Genomic DNA, 12,096 nt, shown 5'->3' with positions numbered 1-12,096 from the left:
TGCACATGAAATACTAACGGATAATAATATTCCTAGTAACACCAAATAATATCGCCATTTGCAAATATTGAAAAGTGTTAGAGAATCACTTATTATTAAAAATTATTGAACCATCGTCATTGGCATATAATTTACTACTTCTCGTTGCACTAGAAGATCCAGGTAGTCACAAAAATCTAAGGTTCAGAGTATTATTGATTCTTGAGATATTATAAAATCTATTGGTGATGCATATATCAATTGCCTAATACAGCTAATATTATGAATCCATGAGGCGTACCCGTATGATTTTCAATGTTTGTTTTAGCTAGTGGATTTTCAAAAGTTTCTATGACCTAGTATGGTTCATTCTAAATAAGATCTACAACACCACAAAGACACTACCAATATTATCGTACGGCAGAAAGTTGAAAAAATGCCTGCTACTTTCCAGCGGTTATTGAATTTCATAATTAAAGGATTCTTTAATGTTAAAATGTTAATGTATCTATATGGCATTGCAATTTATGTTCATGACTTAATGGATCGTGCTTGAAAAGTAAGGATAGTCTTCAAGAACCAGCAAGTTAGTGTTCAGTTGAGCAGTAAGACACACTGTTATATGTGTGGTAATATAAGCCACAAGGTAAATGATTGTAAGTTGCCTAAAACTATTGTTTGTAATACCTACAGTAAGCCTGAATACCTTGTGAAGATGTGCACGAAAAAGAGAAAAATATATCAGTTAAAAGAGGACACGAAAAAAGTCACTGGCAGTGTGGAAGTGACTGAAATTTTGAACATTGATTCGTTGGAGAGAATGCAATACCGTGAAAAATTCGTTTAAGGAGTACATTGTAAACTATAAAAAGGTGGTTTTTGAAGTGGATATGGGAGCAGCTGTTGTAATCATGTGGATCGACTTGGCTAAGAAGCTTTTTCCAGAAACAAGATTGCGGCGTTTGTCTTTGCAGTTGATAATTTATTGTAAAACGAATGCAGTTGATAACTTATTATTTTGTACTAAAATATAGAATTTAATTTGAATTTGTTTGTAACTGATATAAACCGCTCACCTTTATGTGGTTGTAAATGGATTAGATACTTTATATAGAGCAATGGTGCTCACGGTTTGTTTACTTCGGTTTTAGTGGTCGATGTTTGTAAATGCAAGACGTTTGATAAAGATTGACAAGTACGAAAACTAACTAAAAGATACAAAAATTTAATTTGGCAAGTTCTTTTATCGATTACGACTTTTGGTGCTGTAGTCTTAACATTGAAGCCATACACTAGACCTGTTTTCGTCAGGTCACGTTGGGTACCGTTCTGAGTTACACCTTTGGTCAACCAAACTTTGGAATCTTTGGAGAAGCAAAGCATTTTAGAGTGGGTGGACTTACCACAATATGCTACACCTATCGTACAAGTGCTTGAAAAGGATCGCACTATCTGTGTCTGCGGTGATTAAAGCGCGACGATAAATTTGCAGCTTATAGTAAACAAGTACCCGTTGCCAACTATAGATGAACTCTTAGTGAAGTTGGCTGGCTGAAATTTTTTTGCTAAGATTGATTGTACTCAGGCGTATTTACAACTCCCTGTTGATGAGAAGATAGCCGATTTACTCACGATTAAAACGCAGTGCAGCTTATTTCAAGTGTGGCATTCAATGTTTAGTACAGCAGCTGCATTTGATATTTGGGGAGAAAAGATGATCTCATTATTTGGTAAAATTAAGAAAGTTCCTGTTTTTCAAGATGATTTGAGATTGTTGGCAGATACAAAAAAAGGTTTCATTAAATTATTACATACGGTTTTGAAAGTTTTAAATATTATTAATATTAAAATCCATTGCGAAAATTTTATTTTCTTTGACAACAAGATAACGTACTATACATTTATTTTTGATTCAGATGGTTTTTATAAAGATGCTGCAAAATTGGAAGCAGATAAGAATATGCAGACACCTACAATTGTCAGTGAGTTGCATTCATTTATTAGAATGATTACGAATTTTAATCATTTCATGCGAGATATTTGTACAGTGTTCAATCTATTGCATCAGCTTTTGAGTAAAAAAGTTAAATTTTTGTGGTCTAAAGAATGTCAACATGCTTTCAACTCCGTTAAAAGCTTATTTACATAAGATAAATGTTTGGCTTTCTTTGATTCAAAATGACCTCTTATATTAGCAACTGATGCTATCCCAGTTTAGGTGCTGTATTATCACAGATGTATAAGGATGGTACAGAGATACCTATTTGCTTTATTTCGCAAAAATTGGGTCAAGTGAGACAGAAATACAGTCAGACTGATCGGGAAGCATATGACATAATATTTGCTGTAAAAAAAACTTCATCAATATTTTGACGGTCATAGATACACACTTTTATGTTATAATCAAACTTTTGTTCAAATTTTTAACCCAGATTAATCATTACCAACTTAAAGTCCTATGCATATACAGCACTACACTTTATTTTTACGCGGTTTTAACTATACTATCAAATACCGACGACCTGAAGAAAGTTGTAATGCTGACTGTCTTTTTAGATTGCCGTTGAATGTGTGTAATACTACTTAAAATGTAATTGATGTTTTCTATACCGAGATATTCGATTATGGAATATCGATTTTTTAGCCTGCGTAAATTAGAATACAATGATGCAAAAATAAGATTTATTAGGAATAATCTGTCAGCTGGTCAGGTCTTAAAAAATAAAATAATATGGAATATAGATCCAAGAGAGTTTTCAATTTATAACGATGTTTCAATTCATTCACATCAAGTCGTAATTTCAGAAACGTTGCGAGCATATGGGAAACCTTGGCATTGTTAAAATGGAGAGTTTGGCGTCGGGCTATTGCTGGTAGCCTAGAATTAATAGAGATATAGAGAACATGTTAAACTTGTGTAAGAATTGTTTGCCTGTAAAAATAATCCTGTAAAGTTACCTACACACGTTGAGAAGCCAGTGATAGAACCGTTTGAGAGGGTACACGTTGATTTTTCGGGCCTATTTATAGGTAAAATATTTCTTCGTAATAATCAATGCGTATTCTAAATAGCCCAAAAGACATATAGTGAATGATTTCCTAGTGGACATGGTTATAAAAAAATCCAACGAGATTTTTGCACAGTTTGGGAATCCAAAATTCTTTTTTCTCAGATGATGGTAGAACTTTTATTTCAGAGAAATTTAAGAAGTTCTTAAAGGATGGAGGTACTGTGCAGATGTTTTCGGGGGATAAAAACTTAATTTTATTGTTGCTGCAATCGTTTACTAAGGTTTCTTCCGTGCACGTAAGTAGATAAACTATGGCGGCTCGCCCCCCCCCCTCCATCTGCCATAGGTTGAAGGTAGGAATAATACGATACTGCATCAGGGGAAAGGGGGCTATAAGACAAAGTACGAAACGGGGTCCAAGAGCTATATATTACCTCTCAAATGCTTTCTCTTTCTCCTTGTGTTATAAGACAAAGGTCTACATGTTAGTTCTTTCTCTCTCGCTCTCTCTCTCTCTCTCTCATTCTGTCCCTCCAACACTTCCAGCATGGTAGAGAGAGTATTCCAATACTGCGTTAGTGGTAAAGCCTTGTGCCGTAAGATGGGGCTTACAGGTTATATATTTCCTAGTAGCTGCACTCCTCTGCGCACTTCGCGCGCCATCCCTGGTATAAAATTTTGTAAGTTTTTTTTGTTAATCTTAAATTACTTAAAATTTATCCGTATTACTTTTATCTTATTTTTTTAAGAATATTAAAAAACTGCAAGGCTAAAAATTAATTTATTTCCGTATTGCTCACTATGTACAGTAATAAATATTTAAAATTGTTATGCACATGTAATATCATTATTTATAAATTTCAAAAAATATTACAAAATCTGCTTGTGGTTTCATTTAAAAAAAAAAATTGATTTCGTAAGAATTCTGGAATAATTTGAGTATAATGATGAAGAGTTTTATATGAGAGCTCGTTCTCTACTTATTAAAAATATTGTAAATAATTAGTAAAATTATTATTAACTTATAGTAGGACACGGTCTTATTAAAATGTAAAAAGTATTAATAAATATATTAACATAATGTCAAAAAATGGGACTCATGGTACAAGTATTAAAATTAAAAGCTTCTCAGACTTATTGAATGTTCACGTTATAGTTCATTTCTTGACAAATGATATTCAAACATGTGCAAATTCAAATAGTAATCTTAAACTAAATTTACTATTTTTTTGAAACATTGATTCTGGTCATTATAATATATTAGATTTTCAGAATCCTTCAAAACATTTAATTGATGATATTCTACGAAAGTCATTCGAAAAACAAAAAGAAATCCATCGTAATAATGATAAATGATGAAAATTTAATAAGTTATACGTTGAACATGAAAAAAAAAGTCTTATGATAACTTAAAGTTAGTCTTTCTTATACAAAAAAAAGGAAAAATTTTGAACAATCCATTTACATCTGTTTGACATGAACTATTATCTAGTGAGTTTTTGAATTGTTTTTTTTTTTTTATTACAAAACAAGATTAATAATAGTTACAAATGTCATAAGATAATAGATTTTTTATAATAATTTTATCGTTGGAAATAAATATTTGAAATATGTAACTGGAGAAAAAATTGGAAATAGAGTTTTATCCTAAGAATAATTTTAGACACAGAAAACTCCTGAACATTACTTTTCATTTCGTATCGTAAACAATTATCAATTGTTGTGGGATTTGCTCTGACAATAAACAAATCCCAAGGTCAAAGTTTCAAAAATGTAGGTTTGTATTAAAAAAAAACCCTCTTTTCCTCATGGTCAATTATATGTAGCCTCATTAATATGCAAAGATAAAAATAATTTATTTATTTAATTGGAAAGCAAAAAAATACAAACATAGTACATATTGTTTGAAATGAGATTTTTACATAATTTATTGACGTTACTTAATACTTTGTAAAGATATATCGGCAATATTTATAGCAATAAATTTAAAGTTATTTACAAATATTTTATCATGTTAAAAGTGAGTAATGTCGTTATTTTGTTTACTCAATTTGTTAGTGGGGGATTAGTGCGTGGAGCGTGCAGGGGGACGTTAGCCCCACTAATATATATCTTGCTCTCCATAGTGCTCTCTCTCTTTCTTCCTCCTGCTTTTATACAAGTGTTCAAACGTCTTACATGTGTGCATGTATGTATGTATATATGTTAAACCTCTTATGCACACGTACGCTCGTGCGTGTGCACCATGAGCGAGCATACGTTTGCACCACAGGTGAGCGTAAGCATGCACGCACAAGCGTATGAACTCTCACACGAGGTTGGATTAGTTTATCCGTTATCTTAAATTATTATAAAGACACTGTATCCTCTGATATTTCCTTATCAATTATTTTGTAGTCATATTGATTTTTTAAAATGTATAAATTTTATTACGGCCCTTCTGCTACAGAAGTCGGAACCACGCTTGAACGCAAATTTTAACTATAAGTATACAAATATACCAATAATTGTTACAGTACTCTCATTTATCTAAGAAAAAAAAAATTTTGACGAATTACAAAAATCTGCTTGATAAAGAGCATCGGATCTGTAACATTTTACTTCATCTCGAGATCGTCCTCCCAGAAAAATTATAAAATCCTCAATAAATTTCTTATAATCAACATAAATGTGTTTTTTTCTAATTTTTTCAAACAGAAGTTCTAAAGTGTATTTTTTTTATCTAGCAGAAACTCAGATATTAAATCATCAGTTATGTCTGGATCATATATATTTTGATCAGCAGATTTCCAAAAAATGTCAAATTCTTTAAAAAGTCCTACTTCAGGTACATACATTTTTCCAAACTTCACTTCGAAAGCACCTTGTAAAATAAGCTCGTAAATGTAATGTGAAAAGCGTAACTGTGGGTATTTCTGGCACTTTTTTGACTGAGGCTACTTTAATGTATGGTATGAAAAAGTCGTGTTTTTATTGATAAAATAATCCAAATTTATGTATCGTAGTGATACGCGATTGAATAATATTTGTGCAGTTATCTACTTGTCTTTTTGTAATTTCTGGCGAGAATCACGTATTAAAGTCGCATTAAAAATTGAATTAGTAGTATCAACCTCAAATGCTTCTGTAGCAACCATTACTATATGAATAACATATCTTTTGCTTATTTTGCACTTATCAAGCGCTGATGGGAGTCTTAAAGTCAATACTAATAAGGTGCCTCTCCTCTTTACAGGTGGTGTCAATTGCAATGGTTGTGAGTTGGATTCTGATCTAATATGTTCTTGTAGCTCAGCTGTAAAATAAAAAATGTGAACATTTAAATTTAATAGTATCATACATGGTATATCATATTTGAATAAGTAGTTGAAGTTGTGTGAATTATGAATTTATAGCATAGTGTTGTACCTAACTTTCATATAATAAAAGAAATTAAATTCCAATCATAAAAGTATTAAATAAAAACCTTAATAAATGTACAAAAAACAAAAATAAAAATCAATCACAATCAAAAATAATCTCAGATCAGTATTAAATAAAATTGCTAATCTGTTGAGGCAAACTCTGTTAATATATTAAGCTGTTGCATTGTTTTACTTTAAAAGTAAAAAAAACTTTTATATAATGTACTTACATGATTGTGACGCAAATAATATAATACTGGTTCTGCAACACCTCGTGGTAAGTATTTTAGTGCATTTTTTTTTAAGAAAAAGTTAAAATCTCTCAACAATATTAAAAAAAAAAAAAACTAGATAATGTGACTAGAATTTAGTACAATTTAATAGAAAGTTACTTAGTAATATAATTATTTTTACTTATATAGCTTTTTCTGCGAGTGGATTCCCACGTTGGCCTATTCCACTCGTAATGCTAGAGTCAATTATTTATAAGATAATTATGTTTATTACTAAAGAAGACTAATTTAAAGTAAAAATATTTATGAATTTTTTTTAAGTTTACTGTAAATGAAAAAGATTAAAAAGTCAAGTCATTCTAAGCTCACTATTAATTCACACATAATGTCTGTGTTACTTAGTTAATAAATTAATAAATCAAAAGAATTGCTAACGAGTAAGGGACTAGCTCATGAACATGGTTGCAGTATTTTGTATTTGAATACAAACATGTGCATAATAATAATTGTTTATATGTAAAAAGCAAATAACATCTATCATACTTTACAATGCAAATACATAGGTCGTTAAGTACTCTGAGACTAAACTTTGAAGTAATTCGGGACTTATCCTTATACACTTTTTGAGTTAAACAAATGAAGTTGATTTTTAGATATTTTAAAATTTAAAGCTGTACTGACTCGAGTTGAATAATAAGACCTTACAAAACAAATTTAATAATTTTGTCTTCATTTCATTTCATTTTTTAGACTTAACATTTTTCGTTATTCATGTAACTACTATTATGTATGTAACTAATTACGTATGTGACTAACAGACACGGCACACAAAAAAGGTAGCTACTGTAGTAGTGCTACACATAATTTCTATCAAATTTCAATAAGTTCTAGTAACAATATTAAGTTTTTTTTTTATTGAAATATTGTTAAGGGATTTTAATTTTTTTTTTTTTTAATGCCCAGAGATACTTACAGCAAGGTGTAGTAAAAACAGTATCATATCATTCGCTGCACAATCATGTATTATCAGCATAAAAAAGTTTTTTTAATCGAAGAGTAAGTTTATTTACGAATAATAGTCATTTACGCAACAAATGCGAAAGAGACGATTTCCCACACGAGTCGTGATTGACTCGCATGAGTGGCCGGTGACGGAAACTCGTGCCATGCGATCATGCTCCCAATAACCCATACATAGGACGTTCTTTTACAAACCGAACAGATTTGGACAAAAATTGACCGACACATTTTGGATTTAACTGAAACTTTTTTTTTTGGGTTCTATATCGAAAAAAAAAGATACATATAAGAGGATTTTTCTTAATTTTTGATATTTTGAAAAATAAGCAGCATCGAAAATTCGTAAATTTGATGATTTATTGATGGTAGCCTATTTTTTTAAAATTCATAACTCTGGTTCTATGCAAGCTAAAAAATTGATTTTTTTTTATTTTCAAGGTAAAAAGACAAGCTTTGAGAAAAAAAACTTACAAAACAAATTGTCAAGAAATTCAAATTATAATTAACAATTCACATGTTTAAATTAATTTTTAACAGTGGCACAACCCATGAATCAACTTTTTACTATTTTTATCATATTTCGCGTCGAATTTTTTATTGAAAACGCTTTTAAAAACGATGAAGAAGTTATTTTTACTGTGAGAAAAAAATTAATTAATTTAACGTGGTACGTCACATCAACACGTGGGTCATATTTTATGGCTCATATTCTTGTTCTACACCGTTTATCTCTTAAATACAAAAAATTGTTTATTTATTTTTTTTTTTAAACATTAATATATAAGCCAAGAAGGAGGAAAAAAATAGAAATAATACATAAATAAAAATAAATAAATTAATAATGACAAAATATTTTGAATCAAATAGTATAGAATTTTAATGTTTAATATTATTTCAAGCAATGAAAATATTATCTTATATTTCTTAAAGATCTCATATTTCTTACACGTTTGGTAAATACTGTTGGTAGCTGTGGCAGCACTGACAGGGATTCAATTCTAAGGAGTAGGGACAGTAGAAGGGAGAAACAGTAAACTATTATTATGTGTATCAGCTGTGCAGTGACCGTTTGACGCTTACGCATTCAGTGCTCCACGTGTTTGTTAATAGCTTCTGTCTAACATTTCAAATTTTACTACTTTAAACAGTTTGCACCATCTTGTTCTTTATCTATTAGTGAAAGTGGCCTTTCGTTGTTTGAGTACAGTAAGAAATTAAAAGCAAATTGTAGCTGAAAACATACAACAATGCTTAAAACAGTGTTAAAAAAATCATTATCTGTAAACGTTCATACTGATGTATGTTTTAATTCATTTAAAAAAATTAGTCATCCAAAAAAAAATGTGTTGAATTTACGAAAAGTAAAAGAAAGCCAGCTTTAAACCTTAAATGTGTCAATTACTGCTGAGACACTGCAACAAAGGATTGGCGATTTGTGTCGTCTGCGTTTCAAAAGTATCAAAGAAAAAAAAAATGAAGATATTGGAAACTATCAAGTCAAAATGGTATGTATCAGTGTATTGATATTGCATGTCACTGTATTATAATATTAATAATTTTTACTGGAATCTAACTCTTACGTACAGCTTCAAACAGTGTAGTATGTGCCCTTAATTCTTTTAGGCCGTTAACTTCTTCAAGTCAATCAAATCAATTTCTTGGAAGATTATTATATTTTAAATTAAATGTTAAAATAAATTACTAAAATTCATTTAATTGTATTTCAATTCAATAGAATTTATTAGACTTCCACTATTTTAAATAATATAAATAATAAGTTTTTACATTATTTACAGCAGGAAAACAAGGAAGCATTAAGCAGTGAAGAATCTGACAATAAAAGTGGAAGTAGATCTACCTCTGGGGTGGCTGGAGAAAATACAGCGTTGCTGAACGATCGTATTTAATACTTGAATAAAGGATTAACTGCCTTAGGATCCTCACCAATTAAAAAAAAAAAAATGACGCGAAAAAGGTACTCCGACGAAAAAATTAAAAAAATTACAGAAGTAATTTAGAAAAAAGTGTTTAACGTGACAGACGATGGTCCAGATGATCTTGATGACGAGGATGATGACATTACAATTTTAAGAACTTTACAAGAAAGTTTTATATACTTTATATACTTTTATATACTTCGCAAGACCGAGTTCACAAAATAGAGATTTTAACCATTTTCAGACATTGGTCTTACGACAAAATATTAATTAATTTTCCAACAGCAACTCGTCACATGATTTCTATTGCAAAAACAATTGCTAAAGAAAAAGGTATTTTAAATGATCCAAACCCTACATATCATCTATCTTCAGAAGCAGATGTTGTTAGTACTATATTCATGTTTTATCAGTCTGATGATTATACTCAACTGATGCCAGGCCAAAAAGATTACGTTTCTGTTGAAGTAGGTGAAACGCAAATTTATATGCAAAAAAGACGAATCTTAAATAACTTAAAAGAATTATATGATCATTTCAAAATTAAACATCCAACAACTAAATGTGGTTTTTCAAAGTTTGCTAGTTTTAGTCCCAAACATTGCGTGTTAGCTGGAGCTTTTGGTACTCATTCTGTCTGTGTGTGTGCAATACATGAAAATGTTAAATTATTGATTGACGGAGAAAATTTAAAATCAATCACTGATGATTTGCCGCAACCTATAAATAATTACCATGATTGTTTGGATCGCATGATTTGTCCTAGTAAATCTACTAATTGCTTTTTAGGAGAATGTGGTAAATGTCCTGGCATAACTAATATTATTTATCAACTCGAACAAACTTTTTAAGACAAAATAGTTAAAAATATTACATACAGACAGTGCATTACAACCGAAAGAACAATTTTACAAAAACTAATATCATCTGTTGATGAATTTTTACAAAACTTAAGTAACGGTTTGTTCAAATTATTCATACATTCATTTCTAGTAAATAAATAGAGACAGTTTTTGAATGAAAAAAAATGAACAATAAATTACTCAAAAATGAATGGATTATCATTTGTAATTTTTCTGAGAATTTTTCTTTTATTATTCAAAATTCTGTACAAGGTATTCACTGGGATAACGATCAAGTGACGATACATCCATTTCCTACTTATTACAAAGATGATGAAAACAAATTGCAGCTAAAAAGTTTAGTAAGTATGTCTTATTGTTTATGACATGATACTTCTGCAGTCTATATTTTTCAAAAAAAAAATTAGTAAGATGTATAAAATTAAATCTAAAGAGGGTTAACAAAATAATACATTTTTTGGACAGTGCCAGTGCGCAATACAAAAATAAGAAAAATTTTATTAACGTTTCACACCACCAAAGAGATTTTAAATTACCAGCTGAGTGGCACTTTTTTCCGACTTCACATGAAAAAGGGCCATGTAATGGACTTGGGGGTACTTTAAAAAGACTTGCAGCTAGAACTAGCATGCAAAGGGTTAATAACCCTATCCGAACACCAAAAGAAATATTCGACTGGGCTACTGAAGCATTGCCAAATATAACGTATTGTTGTTCGACAGTTAATGAACATTTATTTTGAAAAAAAACAATTGTCCGAACGTTTTCAAAAAGCTTTAATATTAAAAGAAACTTTAAGGCGTCATTGTATTAATCCGATTTCTTTACAGCAATTGGAAGCGAAACGGTTTTCATCGAGCGAAACAAAAGATATTTTAAAAATTTTTGAACTGAAAATGCAAACATCGTTTTACTTTTAAATATTTTACTTATAATTATGTTCTAAATATTGTTTGTATTAACTAATGCACTATCGAAATCTTAATAAAAAAGTTTTATTTTCAACAATATTTTTTATTTATTGTTATTTATGTAATTTTTCTATTTTTTCTATCTTCTTAGCTGATAAAATATGTTTTTTAATTTAAAAAATAAAAAAATTATTTGTATTTAAGAGATAAACGTTGTAAAACAAAAATATGAGCCGTAAAATGTGACCCACGTGTCGATGTGACGTACCACGCTAAATTAATTAATTTTTTTCTCATAGTAAAAATAACTTCCTCATCATGTTTAAAAGCGTTTTCAATAAAAAAATTCGACGTAGAGTATGATAAAAATAGTAAAAAGTGGACTAATGGGTGGTGCCACTGTTAAAAACCAATTTAAACAAATAAATTGTTAATTATAATTTGAATTTTTTGACAATTTATTTTGTAAGTACTTTTTTCTTGAAGCTTGTATTTCTACCTTAAAAATAAAAGAAAATAAATTTTTTAGCTCTAATAGAACCGGAGTTATGAATTTTTAAAAAATAGGCTACTATCGATGAATCATCAAATTGACGAATTTTTGATGTTGTTTATTTTTCAAAGTATCTAAATTAAAAAGAAATCCTCTTACACGTATCTTTTTATTTTTGATATAGAACCCGAAAAAAAAGTTTCAGTTAAATCGAAAATGTGTCGGTAAATTTTTGTCCAAATCTA

At 29.7% G+C, this 12,096-nt stretch overlaps 1 protein-coding gene across 1 annotated transcript in view; it reads left to right on the top strand.

Annotated features, from left to right (window-relative positions):
• LOC106640732 (solute carrier family 35 member F3) overlaps positions 1-12,096 on the top strand; it is a 516,306-nt gene that overhangs the window by 73,075 nt on the left and 431,135 nt on the right. Inside the window, exon 3 of the mRNA XM_089592356.1 lies at positions 4,968-4,980. Coding sequence (XP_089448482.1) covers positions 4,968-4,980 — 13 coding nt within the window. The remainder of the gene's footprint in view (positions 1-4,967; positions 4,981-12,096) is intronic.

Source organism: Copidosoma floridanum, unplaced genomic scaffold (genome assembly GCF_036245765.1).
Source record: "Copidosoma floridanum isolate Cflo_tuat_1 unplaced genomic scaffold, Cflo_Japanese_pri ptg000016l, whole genome shotgun sequence".
In the NCBI taxonomy this organism is placed as follows: Eukaryota; Metazoa; Arthropoda; class Insecta; order Hymenoptera; family Encyrtidae; genus Copidosoma; species Copidosoma floridanum.
Note: the sequence above shows the minus strand (reverse complement) of the source record. Positions and strands in the feature narration are given on the sequence as shown.